The sequence below is a fragment of the Ranitomeya variabilis genome, chromosome 2, assembly GCF_051348905.1.
Source record: "Ranitomeya variabilis isolate aRanVar5 chromosome 2, aRanVar5.hap1, whole genome shotgun sequence".
NCBI classification, from domain to species: Eukaryota; Metazoa; Chordata; class Amphibia; order Anura; family Dendrobatidae; genus Ranitomeya; species Ranitomeya variabilis.
Window position 1 is genome coordinate 183,610,328 of NC_135233.1, and position 22,204 is coordinate 183,632,531.

Below are 22,204 nucleotides of genomic sequence, written 5' to 3' on the forward strand. Positions count from 1 at the left end.
CATTAAAATTAAAAGTTGCAAAATAATTGTGCACACAGAGTACAGATGATTACATCATTCATTGAATGATAGTGACAAGCATATCAAAGCTTGTTAAATTAGTGACTGAGCAGGATGGGGCTCATATTTAGCGGTTAGAAAAACGTTTTGACCTTCAGTGAACAATTATTTTTTCTTACCTTTAATTCAAACCCAGGAAAGAAAATGAACTCTTTGGAAAACAGTTCTCTCAAGAAGCAAAATGTCCTGGAAACATCATCTTTAAAGAAGAAATAAAAAATAAGGCAATGTATTTGTATTCAGAAAAAATGGCTTACGCTCTGCTTACATCTGTGTTTTTATTTAAGTTTTCTGTCCTATTTTGTGTTCTATTGTATTAATGGGAATTCTGTCAGCAGGTTTTTGTTATGTAATCTGAAAGCAGCATGATATAAGGACCCAGATTCCAGTGATGTATCACTTACGGGCTGTGTGATGTTTCAATAAGATTAGCGTTCTGACAGCAGAAGATTATCACTACTGAACTAAGTGTCTCATACCTGTCTCATGTGTCTCTACTTTGTATAACCCCGTCCTCACCACTGATTGGCAGCTTTCTGTCTAAACTGTACACTGCCAGAAATTTGCTACTCAGAGATGAGAGCGAGGTTAGATACACCTCAGTCAGTATTCTAAACACCGATAGATCTGCAGCAAAGAAAACTGTTATTCTATCAAAATGACACCATGCAGACCAGGCAAGTGACGCATCACTGGAAATAGAGTCTCAGCCCCTACATCATGCTGCTTTCAGATTATATAGTAAAAACCTGCTGATAGAAAAATACCATTTACATTAACTGGAATGTGAAAGGAAATCTAATTACTAACTTTTGCCACATACAGTGGTGTGTAAAAGTTTTGGCACTCCTTGTCAAAATTACTGTTATTGTAAACAGTTAACCAAGATGAAGGCAAAATGATCTCTAAAAGGCCTAATGTTGAAGATGACACTTTTTCTTTGTATTTTAGGAAAAAAAAATATTTTCATTTTTTAGATTTTAAAAAAGACAAATGGGAAAACCCTGCATGGTTAGTACCTAGTAGAACCCCCTTTTTAAAGTATCACAGCTTCTAAAAGATTTCTGCAGCCAGCCAAGAGTCTTTCAATCTTTGTTTGATGGATCTTCATCCGTTTTTCTAGTTCTGTGAGATTCCTGAGTCGTCTTGCATGCATTGCTATTTTGAGTTCTAGCCACAGACTTTCAATGATGTTCAGATCAGGAGACTGTGAAGGCCATTGTAAAACCTTCAGCTTGCACTTTTTGAGGTAGTCTATTGATTTTGATGTGTGTTTAGATCATCATCCACTTGTAGAAGCCATCCTCTTTTCAAAATCATCTCAAAATGATGAAAGACCAGATGGTGTTATGTTTGCATCAATAATTTGTTGAAATTTCATTGAATCCATTCTTCCCTCTACCCATGAAATGTTCTCTGCTATGTTGGCTACAACACAACCCCAAAGCATGATTGATCCATCAACAGGGCAGACAAAGTACGCCTGCACCGGAGCAGCGTCAGGAAGACAAGAGAAGGACGTCATCATATGAAGCTAGGAGGCGCCGGACACGGACTGCGACGCCCATCGGACCGGACCGCAGCGGGACCGCCCCTGGGTGAGTATAATATAACCTTTATTTCTCATCTTTCAGGTTACATCGGGGGCCTATCTACAGCATTACAGAATGCTGCAGATAAGCCCCTGATGCCGGTGGCCTTAGCTTATACACGATTTTTGGGGTGACAGATTCCCTTTAATGGATGGCGAGTTTCCTGAAATTCTGTGCCCTTTTTTCTCCACACATACTGTACGTTAGATTATTGTGGCCAAAGAGTTATAATTTAACTGATCCACAGTACTTGTTTCCAAAATGCATCAGGCTTGTTTAGATGTTCTTTTGCATACTTGTGATGCTGAATTTTATGGTGAGGATGGTGGAAAAGTTTTCTCCTGATGACTCTCCCAGGAAGGCCATATTTGTGCAGGTGCCTCTGAACAGGAGAACAATGTAGCACAACTCCAGAGTCTGCTAAATCTTTCTGAAGGTCTGTTGCAGTCAAGCGGGGTTCTGATTTGCCTCTCTAGCAATCCTACAAGCAGCTCTCAGTAAAAATTTGCTTGGTCTTCCAGACCTTCTCTTGAACTCCACTGTTCCTGTTAACTGTCATTTCTTAATTATATTTCGAACTGAGGAAAGGGCAACTTGAAAATGCTTTGTTATCTTCTTATAGCCTTTTCCTGCTTTATATACCTCCACCATTTTAATTTTCAATGCTAGGCGGCTGCTTAGAAGAACCAATGGCTGTTTGTTGGCACCAGGTTAGGGGAAGCTGGGTTTTTATAAAGTCGGGAAATTTGCATCACCTGACCTATCCTAACGATGATAGTGAACAAGCAACAACTTTAATGGGTTAATGAAAGTCTGAAACGTTCGTCAAAGTTATCTGAGCAGACAAATCTCCAAAGGTGCCAAAACTTTTGCATTGGCTCATTTTCCTTTTTGTAAAAATAAAAAATGAAAATATATATTTTTTGCCCAAAATGCAAAGGAAATGTGTCATCTTTAACTTTGTCCCTTTTAGAGATCATTTCATCTTCAACTTGCTTAAATGTTCACAATAACAGTAATTTTGACCAGGGGTGCCCAAAATTTGACATGCCTCTGTATATGCATTGAATACATTAAAAAATGTTAATAGTCTGGATATCTACCAAGAGTTTTTTTTTATTAATTATTACGAACCCGTGTACATCCGCTGCTGATAGTGTATCAACAAAAAATTCAATAAATGGCATAGACGGTAAAAGTACGGTTTATTCTAGACACGATTCAAAATGCTCTCACTCATTCATCAGGAAGATTTACTTAGATCTTTTAACTCCTTCATGACCTTGGATGTATCACCATGATGTACCTTGGATGTATGGGTACGTCATGGTGATTTTGCGCACAAAGAAACTGCTCACATGATCACTGCAGGGTATTTAGCTCATATGACAGCCGACACCCCGCATTCACTGCAAGGAGCAGTATTGATCACAGCATTTAGAAGGTAGGCAGGTGGAGGGGGCTCACTCTGCCCTCTATTCGGCACCCCCACAACGTCATCAAAGTGGCCTGATAATTGCCATGGTGACCCTATGTCGTCATGACAACAATTAAGTCACCAGAGCTAACAAGCTTGTTACATCATGCTCAGAGCATGTATCAAGCTTGTATGTCAGTGCAGCACTGACAGTTCATAAAAGCAAAGAAATGCTGTGCATTGCTATGCTTTATAAGTGACCAAAGTGAAAAATTTGGAAGTCCCTAAGTAAAAAAAATCCTATTCTTTTGCATGCTTGTCACACTTAAATGTTTCAGATCACCAAACAAATTTAACTCCTTAACCCCTGGAAGTATTTTCGTTTTTGCATTTTCACTTTTCGCTCCCCTTCTTCCCAGAGCCATAGCTTTTTTATTTTTCCGTCAACATGGCAGTGTGACGGCTTGTTTTTTGCAGGACGAATTGTACTTTTGAACAACACCATTGGTTTTACCATGTCATATTCCAGAAAACAAGAAAAAAATTCCAAGTGTGGTGAATTTGCAAAAAAATGCAATCCCACACTTGTTTTTTTTGTTTGGCTTTTTTGCAAGGTTCACTAAATGCTAAAGCTGACCTTCCATTATGATTCTCCAGGTCATTATGAGTTCATAGACACCAAGTATGTCTAGGTTCTTTTTTATCTAAGTGGTAAAAAACAATTCCGAAATTTGTTACAAAAAAAAAAAAAGATTGTGCCATTTTTAGATACCTGTAGTGTCTGCACTTTTCATAACCTCAAGTTGGGTGAAGGCTTATTTTTTGCATGCTGTTTTAGTGATACCATTTTGATGCATATACGATCTTTCGATCATCAGTTATTGCATTTTAATGCAATGCCGAAACGACCAAAAAAACGTAATTCTGGCATTTTGAATTTTTTCCTTGCTACGCCGTTTAGCAATCAGGTTAATCCTACTGATAGATCGGGTTATTCTGAACGCGGCGATACCAAATATGTGTATGTTTGATTTTTTTATTGTTTTATTTTGAGTGGGGCAAAAGCGGGGTGATTTGAACTTTTTTTATATTTTGAAAAACTTTTTCTTTTTTTTTTTTTGGGGGAGACTAGAAGCTGCCATAACACAGTCGGCTCAGCTACACACAGGCGATGATCAGTTCGCCTGTTATGTAGCTCAATTATTTATTTTCTATGAGTGGTGACCACTGGGCGGCCCTCAAAGAAAGCCAGCAGTGACAACCATAGAGGTCTCCTGGAGACCTCTAGTTGTCATGCCAACCCACCGGTGACCGGTGATCAAGTAACGGGGTCACCGGTATGCGGATTTCCGGCACGATTGCCGGAAGCGCATGCTAAATGCCGCTGTCAGCAGTTGACTGCGGCTTTTAATGGGATAATAGCCGTGGGTGGATCGAGATTCCACCTGCGGCAGTTAAGGGCACATGTCAGCTGTTCAAAACACCTGCCATGTGCTGGGAAAGATGTGGGCTCACCGCTGGAGTCCGACAGCGGCGTATTATTACGCCTGATGTCAGAAAGGGGTTAAATATTAGACAAAAGCAGGTTTTAAATGAAGGTCTTTATTATTAAGGTAAAAAGAAATCCAAACTGTGATGGTGTGATATGCTATGTGGGTATCATTTTTGTGTATATTTCTATTTTACTTATTTTCATGGGGTTCTCTTGTAGGATGAGTTCTTATTTGCCATCTGATATTCTCCCCACAGTTCTGTATTGTTATCTCTCCACAGGGTGGAGGTTCTCGGATCTTTTCACTCATCTGTCACTCTGTTGATTGTGTGATTCTGGAGAAGGACCCTGTGACAACTGGTGGCAAGCAGCAGGATCAACAGAGCGTAAACTAATGGAGAACCCCCCACAGAGTGAGTACAGAAATTGGAAAGTGAGTACAGAAATTGCAGTTTACAGGGGAGAGCCAGAGACCTGGGCTTGAACTACCAGGGACTGACTAAAGAGGCCTTAATTGACCTACTGGTGGGTGCCAGCCCGGCCACCTCTTCCCATATGTCTGAAGGACGAGCACTGGAGACGAGGACCCCCACCCCAAAAAGCCAGTAGGAGGTGTGGTACGAAGAAGAGATGGCGGTTCTGAGCCCAGGTGTCTCTCAGGAGTACAAGGAGGAGGCTGCCCGCTGGGCACAGCGGAGACAAGAAGCAATGGAGCTTGAAAGAGGGAGTAACGCAATGTGGAATGTAAACCCAATGATCCGAGAGCCTGTACGGATCACCCGGATAGAGTTTAAGCCATTTGATGAGGCTTCCAGAGATGTGGAGGGGTTCTTCAAGGACTTTGAGCAGCAGTGTGCTGTGATGGAGGTGCCCCACTCTGGCTGGATGCGTTAGTGGGACTCCTGAACGGTAGCCTGGCGGAGGCTTACCGAATCATTGACTCACAGCAGAATCGGGATTATTACATTGTAAAGCAGACTCTCCTGGATTACCATGCTATCACCCCAGACTCATATAGGGCCAAGTTCCGAGACCTCCCATGCACTACGGGGGGATCGTTTAGGATGTATGCACATAAGATGTCCCAGGCATGTCGGAGATGGCTGGAAGCAGAAAACGCCTTTACTGTGGAAGATGTTATACAGGCATTCCTAACAGAACAATTTATTGCCAAGTTCCCTGCAGAGGTACGGGAATGGGTCCGGGAACGCACGCCGTGCACCGTGGATAGAGCTGCAGCCCTGGCTGATGAAGCCCTTACTATCTGACCTCAATTGAGGAGGCTTCTGGACAATGAACCACGGCCTTCTCCCGCCGATTATATCTGCCCCTCCACCCAGCCGCAGGCCGATGACAATCACAGCTCACAATCCTGGGCCCCAACAGTTCCGACCACGACCTGGGGATATCACAGAAAGGAGATTTTACGGGTGTGGGCAACCTGGACATTTGCAGTTTTGCTGTCCCTCAAGGATTCGGAGGGAGCCCCACGCAGCCCAACCTCGTCCAGTGCATCTTGTGCACTCCATCCCACCTGTGGAAGATCAACCACCACCCCCACCAGAGTGGACCACCGACCACGGCACCATAGATACCCCTCCTGGAGTGTACGGACTCCAGCCTTTGTCCATCAGAAATACAGAGCAACGGCATTGCCACCTGCAGGATGTCTTAATTGATGGATACAAAGTGTCGGGATTTAGAGACACGGGGGCATTTCTGACTATCGCTGACCCCCGTGTTGTTCGACCCGAGGCAATTCACCAGGGCCCGGGAATTCCCATTGTCCTGGCAGGGGGTGTCCGCAAATATTTACAGCGAGCTTTGGTACATTTGAATTATGGTTTTGGAGAAAAACTGTGTTGGATTGGCGTTATGGGAGGACTTTCTGCAGATATCCTCCTTGGAAATAACATTGGGTCATTTTGAGGGAGCAGAAAGTCCGTGGGCCTCTCACTCTTCTGAAAGAACAATTGGAGGAAGATATCGCAGACACCGGAACGCCCATCATTCCCTACGTTCTAGAGTTCAGAGACTGTCTCGCCCAGCTAGCTACCTTGGCTAATAAACATCTCCGAACGGCCCAGTCCAGTCAAAAAGCCTGGTATGACTATAAAGCCAGGACCCGGAAATTTATGGACAAGTGCTCATGATTATTGCAACCCCTGCCACTGTACAAGGAACTATAAAGAGTGGAGCAAAGTGGACTAAAGTGAGCAGGCCAGAGGTCTGTGTAGACCTAATGGCGTGCTCACCTATTATGAGGGGGGAGAGGTTGTGATGGTGTGATATGCTATGTGGGTATCATTTTTGTGTATATTTCTATTTTACTTATTTTCATGGGGTTCTCTTGTAGGATGAGTTTTTATTTGCCATCTGATATTCTCCCCACAGTTCTGTATTGTTATCTCTCCACAGGGTCAGTGAATAATGTTGTTTGCTAATATGCTAATGACATGTTGACCTAGCTTGTTGAAACAATGAGCCCCTGAGACCTTACCCCTCCTGACCTGTGAATGAGGAGGGAGACTTGTAAATATCAGGGAGGTGAGACACAGATCAGATCCTGTGTGGAACCATGATGTGAAGACAGCACGTCAGAGAGAGAAAGAATGGAATATGGACTGTTATCCTCTGTGCTGGATTGTTGGACTTTTATTCTGTAACTGAACTGCATTCTGGTTCTGGACTATTTTATTCTTTGTGTGGTGGATGATATATGGACCTTTCGTATTTTTGCCTAAATAAAGGTTCTTGGATCTTTTCACTTATCTGTCGCTCTGTTGATTGTGTGATACTGGAGAAGGACCCTGTGACACAAACCTACAGGCCTCTGTGTGAAAAAGTGATTGTTCCCCCTCAATAAAACATAAATTAATTATGGTTTATCACATCTTTGGAAAACGGAATTCGAATTCCCTGAGGCCTGATTACTGCCACACCTGAGTTCAATAAAAAAAAAAATCACTTAAAAAAGACCTGCCTGACAAACTGAAGTAGACCAAAAGATCCTCAAAAGCTAGACATCATGCTGCGATCTAAAGAAATTCTGGAACAAATGAGAATCAAAGTATTAGAGATCTATCGGTCTGGAAAAGGTTATAAAGCAATGTCTAAACTTTTGGGACTCCAGTGAATCACAGTGAGAGCCATTATTCACAAATGGCGAAAACACGGAACAATAGTGAACCTTCCCAGGAGTGGCAGGGCGACCAAAATTACCCCAAGATGACAACGACGACTCAACCAAGAGAGCATAAAAGACACCAAATCATCATCCAAAGAACTACAGGCCTCCCTGGCCTCAGTTAAGGTCAGTTTAAATGACTCCACCATAAGAAAGAGACTGGTCAAAAATGGCCTGCATGGCAGAATAAGGTTTGTTTCTGTTTTGCCAGAAGCATCTTACGATACGATACACTTTATTGATCCCGGGGGAAATTATGGTATTACAGCAGCAATACAAACAACAGTAGATAAAATGTTAGGACATTAATCTTGCACAAGTATACCAACATTACATAACAAATAAATGTGGGTAGTTCAGGTATATAAGTCACTGTTAATTGACATTAGTACACCAGCAATCAGTCATTGTTGTCTACCACACTTAGAAAATTATTGTACATCCCCATAGCAGAAGGTACAAATGATTTCCTGAATTTCTCCTCCTTACACCTTATTAGGATTAGACGGCTGCTGAATGTGCTCTTCTGCTTCAAGAACAGCTCGTATAGTGGGTGTGTATTATTGATCATTATAGCCCTACACTTCCTCTGAATGCTATTCCTCCAATACCTCTTCAAAAGAGTCCAGATGGAAGCCAACAATCGCGCTTGCCTTCTTGATAAGTTTGTTGAGCTTATTTGCGTTATTTTTACTCCAGAGTCAGTACTTTTGAATGGGGGTCAAAATGACCCCTAATGGTAGTTATAGGTATTATGAAACCTGAGGTAGTTCTAGTGCTAAAGTCCCCAGAGATTACAGTTAACGAGTTTGGGTGCTTTGTCTGAAGGTGAGACAAAACCCCTGCCAATACTTCCCCAGCTGCCACTTGGTTTGCGGATGGAGATATATACACATGACTACTGTAATGCAAATGGTGAACTCCCTGGGTAGATAGAAGGGCCTGAGGCCAACTGCTAAGAGTTCAATGTTTTAACAGCAATGACTTTCCTTCACAGTTACGTGCTGCTGATTGCACCATCTGCTATTAATGTATAGTATCACCCCACCACCCTTCTTCTTACCACACTTAGCTTTGTCTCTATCAGCCCGAACCATGTGAAACCCTGGAATCGAGACACTTGAATCAGGGACCTCCCCATGTAACCAGGTTTCTGTAAAGAACATGAGACTGCATTCCTTGAACTCCATCTGGGTTTTACACAGGGCTAGCAGTTCATCCGTCTTATTTCCCAGTGAGCGTACATCACCCATGATAATGGATGGGACAGCTGGTTTAAACCTTCTTCCCCTGGACTTCATCTTTTTTCCTGCTCTGCAGCCTCTGAAAGGTCTCCACACTTCACGGGGAACAAGTGGTATGGCCACAGCTGGAGTAGCCTTCATCCTGCTCAGCTCCAGAAGTCCATTCCTTGAATACACAACACGTTTAGTGACAGACTTAGGGGCAACCAGATCAGTGTCCATGTCCTTTGCTCCAGTCCGAGCCGTATCTGACTGTTTCCAGTGTTCTCCTCTGTACATGGATGGCTCCATCAGTAACCAACAAGGTAGAAGCTGTGTATATTGTGGAACTGTAGCTGGTAGTGGTTGCATTAGATTCATGTCCATGGGTGCGTCATATCACTGTTATCCATTTAGGAGTTGCATGTACCTGTAGGGGGGATGTAAGTAGTAGTGGTTGATCCGGGTGCTGATCCAGCGCTGTGTGTGTCCAGAGGCAGTTGATTGTATGGGTGAGTGGTTTCCGCCTTCCCACAATGGTCCATCATACAGGAACAGTGCGATCCACAGAGTATAAACCATCCATCAATCCGTGGTTACAAATTAGGAGTCCATAAAGGTACCAAAGCCAGTAGAAAGTCCAAAAAAAAACCAGACAACATACAGAAACAAAAAAGAGTAGCTGCTGCTTCAATGGGCTGCCTGTAGCATGGCGCCGTGTTGTCTCCTCCGTCTTGCAGAGAGCAGATAGGCAAGTCTGCTCACTCCGGAGACTAGAGAGAGAAGCATCTTGATGATCCCCAAGTCTTTTTGGAGAATACTCTGGACTAAGGAGACAAAAGTTGAACATTTTGGAAAGTGTATGTCCCATTCCATCTGGTGTAGAAGTAACACAGCATTTCAGAAGAGGAACGTCATATCAATAGTAAAATATGGTGGTGGTAATGTGATGGTCTGGGGCTGTTTTGCTGCTTCAGGACAGGGAAGACTTGCTGTAGTACATGGAACCATGAATTCTGCTTTCAACCAAGAAATCCTGAAGGAAAATGTCAGGCCATCTGTTTGTGACCTCAAGCTGAAGCGCACTTGGGTTACGAAGGAGGACGATCCAAAATACACCAGTAAGTCCACTTTTGAATGGCTTAAGTAAAACAAACTTAAGACTTTGGAGTGGACTAGTCAAAGTCCTGACCTTAATTCGACTGAGATGCTGTGGCATGATCTTAAAAAGGCGGATCATTCTTGGAAACAGTCTAATGTGTCTGAATTACAACAATTCTGCAAAGATCAGTGAGCCAAAGCTCCTCCAGAGCGTTGTAAAAGACTGACTGCGAGTTATCGCAAACACTTGATTGCACTTGTTGCTGCTAAGGGTGGCCAACCAGTTATTAGGTTTAGGGGGCAATCACTTTTTTTTTTTACACAGAACCCTATAGGTTTGGATTTCTTTTTCCCTTAATAATAAAGACCTTCATTTAAAAAATGCACTTTGCATTTACTTGTGTCATCTTTGTCTAATATTTAAATTAGTTTGGTGATCTGAAACATTTAAGTGTGACAAACATGCAAAAGAACAGGAAGCCAGGATAGGGGCAAACACTCTTTTCACACCACTGTATAAATTATATATATATATATATATATATATATATATATATATATATATATATATATATATATATATATATATATATATATATATATATATATATATATATATATATATATATATATATATATATATATATATACTGCTCAAAAAAATAGAGGGAACACTAAAATACCACACCCTAGATATCACTTAATGAAATATTTCAGTTGCAAGTCTTTGGGCAGCACGTTGGTGCAGTGGATAGCACAGCAGCCTTGCAGCACTGGAGTCCTGGGTTCAAGCCCCACTAAGGACAACATCTGCAAAGAGTTTGTATGTTCTCTCCGTGTTTGCGTGGGTTTCCTCCACCATTCCAAAGACATACTGGTAGGGAATTTAGATTGTGAGCCCCAACGGGGACAGCGACAATAATGCGTGCAACCTGTAAAGCGCTGCGGAATATGTTAGCGCTATATAAAAATAAAGATTATTATCATTACATTAAGATCATTACATAGTGGAATGTGTTGGGGACAATAAAACATAAAAATGATCAATGTAAATCAAAATGAATATCCCATGGTCTGGATTTGGAATGATACTCAAAATCAAATTACAGGCTGATCCAACTTCAGTGGAAATGCCTCACAGTTGTGTGTGTGTTGCCTGTATGACCTCCCTAAAACACCTCGGCATGCTCCTGATGAGTATGGTCTCCTGAGGGATCTCATCCCAGACCGGGACTATAGCATCCACCAACTCCTGAACAGTCTGTGGAGCAACGTGACGTTGGTGAATGGTGTGTGAGACATGATGTCCCAGATGTGTTCAATTGGATTCAGGTCTGGGGAACGGGCTGCATTAGGAGGAACCCAGGGCCAACCGCACCAGCATATGGTCTCACAAGTGGAGGATCTCATCTCGGTACCTAATGGCAGTCAGGCTACCACACTAAGGTGCCATTTTATTGAAAACAACAAATCGCGGACACAGTGTCATGAAGAAAATGGCGCCGGACATCGTGGGATGCACACGTGTGGACTCAGCCGCCATTTTTTTTTTTAAAGAATTCTACAACATCATCATCATCATTTACTCAGGAATGCTTAAATGGATCCTAGCGATTCTGAGATTGTTTTTTTTCGTGACATATTGGGCTTCATGTTAGTGGTGAATTAAGGTCGATAATTTTTGCGTTTGTGAAAAATAACGGAAATTTGGTGAAAATTTTTTAAATTTCGCAATTTTCAAATTTTGAATTTTTATTCTGTTAAACCAGAGAGTTATGTGACACAAAATAGTTAATAAATAACATTTCTCACATGTCTACTTTACATCAGCAACATTTTGTAAACAACATTTTTTTTTTGCTAGGAAGTTATAAGGGTTAAAATTTGACCAGCGATTTCTCATTTTTACAACAAAATTACATGGTACTGTAAACGTGATGGAAAACTGCTATGAATCCGCAGCAGCCAATCCGCTGCGGATCCACAGCCAAATCCGCACCGTGTGCACATAGCCTAATTCTAACCCTAATGCTAACCCTAACCCCAATTCCAACCCGAACCCTAATTCTAACTCTAACCCTAATTGCAGCCCTAAGCCTAACCCTAGTGGAAAAATAAAAATAAATATATTTTCTTTATTTTATTATGTTCCCTACCTATGGGGGTGATAAAGGGGGGGGGGGTATTTATTTATTTTTTTTTATTTTGATCACTATGATAAAACCTATCACAGTGATCAAAATGTACCTGGAACGAATCTGCCGGCCAGCAGATTTGGCACGCGCACTGCGCATGCACCCGCCATTTTGGAAGATGGTGGCAGCCATAGGAGAAGATGGAGGGACACTGGGACTGTAAGTATGGGGGTGGGATCGGACAGCGGGGGGGGGGCGGAGGGGAGAGGAGGGTGGCAGAGGACAGGACGGAGGGGAGGAAAGACTAATGGCGGCGGCCGCCGTCAGTAGGTGGCGGGGGCAGATCGGGGTCTCCAGCCGTGGCCGATGATATTGCAGCATTGGCCATGGCTGAATTGTAATATTTCACCAAGTTTCATAGGTGAAATATTACAAATTGCTCTGACTGCCTGTTTCACTTTCAGCAGCCAATCAGAGCGATCATAGCCACGCTGGGGCAAAGCCATCCCCCCGTGCTGAAGCACCACTCCCCCTGCCCCTGCAGGTCGGGTGAAATTTGAGTTAACCCTTTCACCCGATCTGCAGGAATGTGATCATTCTGTGACACAGCATATGCGTCACAGGTCGGATTGGCACCGACTTTCATGAAGCATACGCTGTGTCACAGGTTGGGAAGGGGTTAAAAAAAGATAAATAAGGGAGGGAAGCAACCAAAGGACGAAGACACCCACAAACTCTCACACCAACAACCCACTGTAAATAAATACCACAGACTTTAATCCCTTCACCCTGACGCCTGTTCCCACCTTCGTGATAAGGCCAATTTTTTCAATTCTGACCACTGTCACTTTATGAGGTCATAACTCGGGAACGCTTCAATGGATCCCAATGATTCTGAGAGTTTACTCGTGACATATTGTACTTCATATTAGTGGTAGAATTTCTTTGATGTAACTTACGTTTATTTGTGAAAAAAAATCGGAAATTTGGAGAAAATGTTTAATATTTTGCAATTTTCAAACTTTTAATTTTTATGCCTTTAAATCAAGAGAGTCATGTCACATGTCTCCAAGCACTTACAAATACTCGGAGACCCCCCGAGCATGCTCGGGAAATCTCGAGCAACGAGTATACTCGCTCATCACTAGTGAAAACCCCCACAAGTGACACCATTTTAGAAACTAGACCCCTCAGATGTGTATTGAGCACAATGAAACCCCAGGTGCTTCACATAAGTTTATAACATTGTGTTAGGGTTTGGCGGAACGCACCAAATATATATTTATAGAGAAATAGGTGCGTTTGCAACCCGGGGTCCACCGTGCAGGAGTAAAACCTGCTGCTAGTAAGTGACGGTACTATATGGCGGTATAAGTGAACCCTGTTACTTCACAGAGTCACTTAAGACAAGAGAACGCTGTGCCCTGTTAACCTCACAGAGGAACACAGCTACCAAATAGAGCGAACAGTGATCATGCAGTCAGAATAGAAACTCCTCACCGGAGGTGCCAGTATTCTAGGGGCTTATTTCATCCAGGCTCTGAATCCACACACACTAAACTCCTCACCGGAGGTGCCAGTATTCTAGGGGCTTATTTCAGCCGAACCCTGAAACCACATACACATGACCACACTGGCGCTGAACACATAGCTTAGTTGATATTAGAGGACCAATGGGAGCTTCTACAGTACCTGAGCAACTTCAGGACCTTCCTAGAGGACCAATGGGAGCTGCTGCAGTACCTGAGAATGTGACCCCCGACCTCCAATGAGAGGTCTTACCCTGGGCATGCTCAGAAGGGGAAAAGCAGGACTTAGTCCCAGAGATGTCTCCTCGCCGCTGACCAGTACTGGCTACAATGGCTGAGCCTAGAAAGGCAGCTGTAACCATCCGCACCGTATAAGGCTGAGCCAGACGCTGGGACCGACATCTCCGCTGAGCAGGCTCCACTGCGGCTGGAGAAGAATGGGAGACCGCAGAGGAGATGGCTCGAGATTCCCCCTGTGCAGAGGCGGGAACTCGACCCCTAACACATTGAGCCATGAAAAATAAAAAAAAATAAAAAATCACATTTTTCCCACAAAAATGTTTTTTTAGCTCCAAATTTTGCATTTTCAAAAGGGTAACAGAAGAAATTGCATCAAACAATTTGTAGTGCATGTATGTGGAGGAAAACTACTGTTCGGGTGCACGGCAGGGCTTGGAAGGAAAGGAGAACTCATCATGTCGTGTTTGGAGAGCCCCTGAGGTGCCCAAACAGTGGAACCCCCCACACAAGTGACACCATTTTGGAAACTAGACCTACCCCTGAGGGAATTTATCTAGATGTGTTGTGAGCATCTTGAAACCCCAAATACGTCACAAAGTTTATAACAATGAGGCGTGAAATTTTTTTAAAAAAATCTAATTTTTCACACAAAAACGTGTAATTTAGCCACACAGTTTGTATTTTCACAAGGATAAAAGGAAAAAATAGTCCCCAAACTTTATTCTGCAATTTCTCCTGAGTTCACCGATACCTCATATGTGGTCGAAAACTACTGAGGCACCATGCAAAACTCAAAAGGGAAAGAGCGTCATATTACAGTGCAGATTTTGATGCACTGGTTTGAGGGTGCCATGTCACATTGGCAGAGCCCCTGAGGTGCCAGAACATCAGCACCCCAGATAAGGGACCCCATTTTACAAACTACACCTCTCAATAAATTCATCTAGCGGTGCAGTGATTATATTGACACCACATGTGTGTCACAGAATTTGATACCATTGGGCAGTGAAGAAAATATTATTTACATTTTTACCACCAAAATTGCATGTCAGCCCCAAATTTTACATTTTCATACTGGGAAATGAGTAAAAATGGCACCACAATTTCTGCTGAATGTAGAAATACCCTATACATAGCGGTACAGCACTGCTCAGCCACACAGAGACAATAAACATGAAAGAGCAGCATGAGAAGCACCAGGTGGTTTAATTGGGATGTTTCAATGAAAGGTGGGGTATTAGCCTCTCACCTGGAAGGGTTGTGCACCCCTGCACAACTCCGGTAGCGGACGTCCACCTGAGGAAGGTAGCAGTCCGCTGCCGAAACACGTAGTGGTTTAATAAAATATTTGGTTACTACTAATCTATTGCAGTGTGCTCTATAGTCATAGCTCCCCTTAAATTGACCACATTTAAAAAAAAAAAAAATAGCCACACAGAGAGACCTGGGAGGAACGGAGAGCAGATTTTCTTTGCGGACTCCAAATACAGAGCCACTAAGGTGCTAGAAAAGCAGAATCTCCCCTCACCTGACCCCATTTAGGAAATTATACCCCTTTGGGAATTTATCTACAAGTGTAGTGACAATTTTGACTCTATGAGTGTTTGTTCCTGAAACAATTAATAGTGGAAGTTGTGGAGTTAAAATTGCAAACTGCCATTGTAGTGATCAGTATATGTTGAAGTGACCAGTACATTATGCCCAGCTCATGTTTCTGGAGACATGCACCCATAAATTAGGCGGGCTCTCACTGCTACAGAAATGCCAAACATGTGGATGATAAATGTGGTTTAGACACACTGGGGCTCAGCAGGGAGGGGGGTATTTGGTTTTAGGAGTATAGAATTTGCTGAATTCCTTTTGAGGGAGGAGAAGACATTTCGCTTTTCCTGAGCCTGTGTGCTACCAGTATCGTGGAAGCCTCCTATATTTCCAAGAACAGATGATGGACCTGAGTGAGGACTTGATTTTTTTTTGTGGATTGAGTTTAAGCTTTTATTGGGAACATTTTACATAACATTAAGGATCACATTTATCCGGCGCTCCACACGGAACATTTACTTTGGGGTTTCCATCTACAGTGGGGGAAATAAGTATTTGACCCCTTGCTGATTTTGTAAGTTTGCCCACTGACAAAGACATGAACAGTCAATAATTTAAAGGGTAGGTAAATTTTAACATTGATGGAATATCAAAAAATAAATCCAGAAAATCACATTGTATAAATTATACAAATTAATTTGCATTTTGCAGTGAGAAATAAGTATTTGATCCCTCTGGCAATCAAAACTTAATATTTCTTGGCAAGCACAGCAGTCAGACATTTTTTTGTAGTTAATGATGAGGTTGTCACTCATGCTCTGGTATCATACTCCTTCCTTCCTGCATAAACTTAACACTGCCATCCCTAGTTGTTGGAGATGTGGGAATGTGTTACACCCGGTTCTGGCGCTGCCCCCAGTTCTGGTCCCTGACCTGCTCCTGGAGCAGCCCCTGCGAGGTCCCTGCGTGGATCCTCGCTCTCGGTCTGTTCCTCAGTGTCCTCCTGTTGCTTCTCCCTCCCCCACTTCCTGGCACACTGCCAGCAGGCCTCCAGGGAGTTATGCTTAGGACACGGGCGTGTACCTCCGGTCTTTTAAAGGGACAGCGCGCATTTTTTGAAAATCTTAATTAGCCAATGGCAGTGTACTGATTACTACTTCTGGCCCCTCCGTCATATGGAGGGTGCCGAAGCAGCGAGTATCTACTCTTGCTGTTTCCGATTCTGTTCCTGTTCTGACTGCTCTTTAATAGCATTCTGTTTTGCACTCTGCTTATACTGTTTGTTTCCGCAGAATATCAGTGTCCAGTTGTTCGGCAACCCTCAGACTACTCCTGCACCTTGATACGCAAGTGCCATCCCGTTCCGCCACCAGTCATCCGTACCCTGGACAACACTAAAGGTACCAGAGACAGCTTCCTCCCATCTACCCAGAATCTGACTACCCTCACCAGAGCCAGCTCCACATCTCATACCTTGTGTCCGTCAGTCTGCTCCACCATCTCTATTATATTTGTTTACCTGTTTGTCCTGCTGGTACAGCTGCCACGTGTCCGGGGTCTAACTGGAGGTAGCACCTATGCCCCCCAGGTATTCCACTCTGGTCCTGTTCGAGGTATCTTACTACGGGATACCTGGGGCTCACTAGTTACGCCTCCTTCGGAGCCCCCCGGACTGAGGTCCTGAGGTTCCACTCTAAAAATAAAAAAAAAATGTGAACTTCATCACCTGTGCCAACGCTTCCATTCAATACAGAATGCAGAAGGTGACCTGTCCCATTTGTTTTGGCCATGCCCAAATATTCTAGTCTTCTCGGAATATGTCAAGTCCTTGATTAGCAATGTCACCAGCCACCCTCTTGGGTCCAAAATTTTATTTACTCAATATATCATCATTTAAACTAGATCGCGAAGTCAAACAGCTATTGTTACATATAACAACGGCTGCCAGATGTTTGATAGCCTGTAAGCGGAAGTCGATTTGTCCCCCATCAAACACAGAGCTACAGTCGCAAATACAAGATATTCAAGGTATGGAATATCTCACTGCGACGTTGAATAATAATATTGATTGTTTCAATGCAGTTTGGATTCCTTGGGACACGTATTGGGTTCTGGGAGACGACTAATAAATGCAGTGAAAATTAGTTGCTATGGGTCAAATAACAAATATAGGTTTTATCTCCCCCTTCTGTCCGTGTCTTGTAGGGTCTATGTTTTTGCTTAAGCTATATATTGACATGTAAACGTATTACATTGTGACAATTTAACATTGATGACAAATTTGTTTATTTTTTGTTGTTAGAAATTGCATCAAGTTTTGCGATCTTAAGAAATCTGTTCTTATCATGAAGGGTTTTGATTCTTTCTCTTCTGTAATACTATTTTGAAAAACTTAATAAAATTCAAGGTACTCACCCCATATCTAGATGAGGTCCTTGAGGGGTCTAGTTTCTAAAATGAGGTCACTTGTGAGGAGTTTCCACTGTTTAGGCAGATCAGGTGCTCTCCAAACATGCCATGGCATCTGCTAATTATTACAGCAAATTTTGCATTCAAAAAGTCAAATGGCACTCCTTCTCTACCGAGCCCTGCCGTGCGCCCAAACTATAGTTTCCCCTACAAATGGGTTATCAGCAAGCTCAGGAGACATTGCACAACAGATACAGAAGTCCATTTTCTCCTGTTATTCTTGTTAAAATAGAAAAATGTAGGTCTAAATTAAAATTTTTGTGAAAAATAATTAAATGTAATTTATTCCTTCCACATTGCTTCAGTTCCTGTGAAGCACTTGAAGGGTTAATAAACTTCTTGAATGTGGTTTTGAGCACCTTGAGAGGTGCAGTTTTTAGAATGGTGTCACTTTTGGGTATTTTCGGTCATATAGACCCCTCAAAGTCGCTTCAAATGTGAGGTGGTCTCTAAAAAAAATTGGTTTTGTAAATTTTATTGGAAAAATTAGAAATCGCTGGTCAACTTTTAACCCTTCTAACTTCCTAGCAAAGAAAATTATCTTAATTTGTGCTGATGTAAAGTAGATGTGGGAAATGTAACTATTTTGTGACATAAATCTGTGACTTAAGGGCACAAAAATTTAAAGTTTAAAAATTGATACATTTTCAAATTTTAGATATTTTCATAATTATACGAAACTCATATCAACCAAAATATACCACTATCATGAAGTACACTATGTCACCAAAAAACATCTCAGCATCGCTAGAAGCATTCCAGAGTTATTACCACATAAAGTGACACTGGTCACGAAGGTGAAAGCAGGCTTGGGGAGTGAGGAGTTAATCTTTGTGGTCTCCTGATGAAGAAATCAAAGGATTCTAAAAAGCATTGAGATTGAACCGCACTGTTAGTCTCTATGCCATTTATTGGCTTCTTTTGTGGATACACTACCAGCAGCACAGGTTACCCGCGTTCCCTAATGCTCGAATAATACGTTGTATCTCCCAACCCATGGGGTTGCAGCAGCTGGAAACCTGTACTCTGAAATGTTGCGTTCTTGATACAGGAAAACCTCCTCTTTTGGCAGAAAAGAAGCAGCGTAAAAAACGCAGGTTTTGGTGCATTTTTTAGTATCGCAAAGTTCAGCCTTGCGTCTACCACAAAAGCATGAACACAGGTTACCAATGCAAGGTATATGTTCATGAAAAAATATACAATACTAATGCAAGCAGTGAATTGGTCAGGAATACTTAAGACACTGGCAATGCATTGAATTTGTAGGACACTTTACTTTTACACTTTGGTCCTCCATTGAGTTGCCCAGGCATTGTTCAATTTCACACCATGGTCAGCCAATGTTTACTTTTGTACACATCACTAATTTAATTACACTATACTAGTCCTAACTGCAATCTCAGGTGACCAAGACAACATGGTAAACTTGTGAAAATCAGAAAAACAAATGGGTTTCACATACTGCTGTACTTGTTTTTTTTTTCCTACAAATGCAACAAAATCTGATACCAGCATTTTTTTCACCACCCATTACTTTCGACGGGTGCAAAACGCTGAAAAAAAGCTGAAAGAAGTGATATTCTGCATTCTGTAAAACCCAAGGTTTTGCACAAAATACATTTGTTTTTGTCTCTTATGCATGTTGATAAAGTTTAGTACAAAAAAAAAAATCTGATTATACTTCATCAGGTTTTGGCACAAAAAATGCTGCAAAAGTTAGTTATCAGGATTAATCTCAGCTTGCCGGTTCTAAAGGTCTAATAGAGAGTGCAAGTATGCAATTTACAAACTTGCATTCACATGCCTACTATCACATGCCTACTAGCTTCTCATCCACTTCTCTCAATGCTCTATACATTTGCAAACCTATGGAAACGTGACAACCACTGAACCATTGATAGAGGTGATTGAGAAGCTAGATCTCGTAACTGCAAGTTACAAGTGACGACCAGCTGAACAGGCATGCTGAACCAAGAGCTAAACTATCAATTCTGCAAGCTGCACTGCTTGCTTAAAATTTCCCAAGGATTGGACAAACCCATTTTACACTGACTCTGTGGATAAAAAAAAAAACTAAACACACACCTGTTTTGCCTAAGCGATACTACAAAGGCTTGTGAAAGTATTCATCCCCCACCCTTCTCCTTAGCATTTTTTTTTACTTTTTGCTACCTCACAACCTTGAATTTCACTGTTCTTTTTTTGTGTTCGCCTCAATTCATGATGTAAAAAACATACCTACAACTGTGAACATTTGGGTTTCTTTTTATTGTGAAGAAAACAACAAATAGGACAAAATAACTGAAAACTTCAGTGTGCATAAATATTCACCCCCTAAAGTCAGTACTTTGTAGAGACTTCATTTGCGGCAATTACAGCTGCAAGTCACTTTGTACAAGTCTCCATGATCTTTTCTACATGTTGACACTGGGATTTTTGCTCATTCCTCAAGGCAAAACTGTTCCAGCTCCTTCAAGTTAGGTGGTTTCCTCTAGTGGACAACAATCTTCAAATCTGACCACAGATTCTCAATTGGAGTAAGGTCTGGGCTTTGACTAGGCCACTCCAAAACATTTGCATGCTTTCCCTTAAACCACTTTAGTGTTGCTTTAGCAGTATGCTTTGGGTCATTGTCTTGTTGGAAGGTGAACCTCTGTTCCAATCGCAAATCATTGACATCTGTCTTCCCCTCAACTCTGACCATTTACCCTGTTCCTGCTGCTAAAAAGCATCACCACAGCATGATGATGACACCACCAGGTTTCATTGTGGGTATAGTGTTCTTGGTGTGATGAACTTTGTTGTTTTTGTGCCAGATATAGCGTTTACTTTGGTTTCCAAAAATTAAAATTTTTATCTCATCTGACCACAGGTGTAGGTCCTCCATATATTTGGGGAGTCTCCCACATGTCTTTTGGCAAATTCAAAACGAGCCTTACAATTATTATGTGCAAGTAAAAGTTTTTTCTGCCCACTCTTCCATAAAGCTACCCATATGACAAGTATGTCTGTCAGGACTCTGAACATTTTGATTACCTTTTGTGCATTACTGCCCTTTTCCAAGATGGCGTCTTTGGTCTCATGTGCACTGTGTCTTCCTGCTATATAACTCCACCCCAGCCTTTAGTCTGTGCTAGAGTATTCTGCCTTGCATCCAGCTCCTGATGACTCCCTGGCTTTGCACCTGCTCCTGTGAACCTGTGTGGAGATCCTGCTACTCAGCTCTGAGTTTCTGCTGCATACACCAGTTCCAGTAATCCTCCATCTGGCTGCTTGTGTTTGTTTCCATCTGCATTTGCTGGACATGTAAGCTGTTGCTGCTCTGCTTAAACCTGAGACTTTTACCCAGGCCTCCCTGGTTGTGCTAAGATATTATTTGAACTGCCTTAAAAGCATATCTATCGGTGTTTGGACTACCAAGGACTTATTCGTGTCAAGTATCGTCAAGAATAATTGTGCTTCATAGACTTTCTGTGTGATTGCATTTTCCTCTGAAGTTTCCTATAGACTTCTAAGCTGCGTTTAATATTTACTCCAAGTGTTGTGGACTTGAGTTTCTCTCTGCACCTGTTTGAATCACCGTGTGATAATATAGACTTTACCACTTATAAAACTGAGTCCTGTAGTTGTCTTGTTCCATGCAAAGAGTCTCCTGAGTTATCCCTTATAATCATTACAATGTCTTATTGTGGTCATATGGAAAGATACTCTAGTGTCTGCTTTGGAACGCTGCAGCTACTTCAGCGTTACCTCTCTGATTAATGCCCTCCTTACCCTGGATGAGAGATTTGGTGGGTGGCCCTCTCTTCGCAGGCTTGTTGTGGTACCATGCTCTTTCCATTAGAGGATAATAGATTTGATGGTGCTCCGGGGGATCATCAGAAAATGAGATATTTTTTTCTTTTTATAACCCAAGTCTGACTTGTACTTCTTAACAACTTTGTCCCTGACTTGCTTGGAAAGCTCCTTAATGTTGTTTGGTTATTGGTGCCTTTTGCTTAATGGTGTTGTAGCCTCAGTAGCCTTTGAGAAACGGTGTGTATATACTGACAAACCATGTGACACTTAGATTGAATACAGCTCGACTTTCATTCACTAAGCATGGGACTTATGAAGGTCTTTACTTGCACCAATGTTTAGGGGGTTTATAGCAAAAGGGGTGAAAACATACGCACATGCAAATTTTTAGTTATTTGATCCCAGAAATGTAATTTATG

The 22,204-nt window shown here is 42.1% G+C and overlaps 1 protein-coding gene and 1 long non-coding RNA gene across 2 annotated transcripts in view; one reads left to right on the plus strand and one right to left on the minus strand.

The window, feature by feature from the left end:
* LOC143804815 (uncharacterized) overlaps positions 1 to 16,879 on the plus strand; it is a 97,876-nt gene extending 80,997 nt beyond the window's left edge. Inside the window, exon 3 of the long non-coding RNA XR_013221113.1 lies at positions 16,811 to 16,879. This is a non-coding gene — a long non-coding RNA (uncharacterized LOC143804815). The remainder of the gene's footprint in view (positions 1 to 16,810) is intronic.
* Positions 1 to 22,204, minus strand: part of GNPAT (glyceronephosphate O-acyltransferase) — a 229,774-nt gene that overhangs the window by 94,815 nt on the left and 112,755 nt on the right. Inside the window, exon 11 of the mRNA XM_077283278.1 lies at positions 180 to 259. Coding sequence (XP_077139393.1) covers positions 180 to 259 — 80 coding nt within the window. The remainder of the gene's footprint in view (positions 1 to 179; positions 260 to 22,204) is intronic.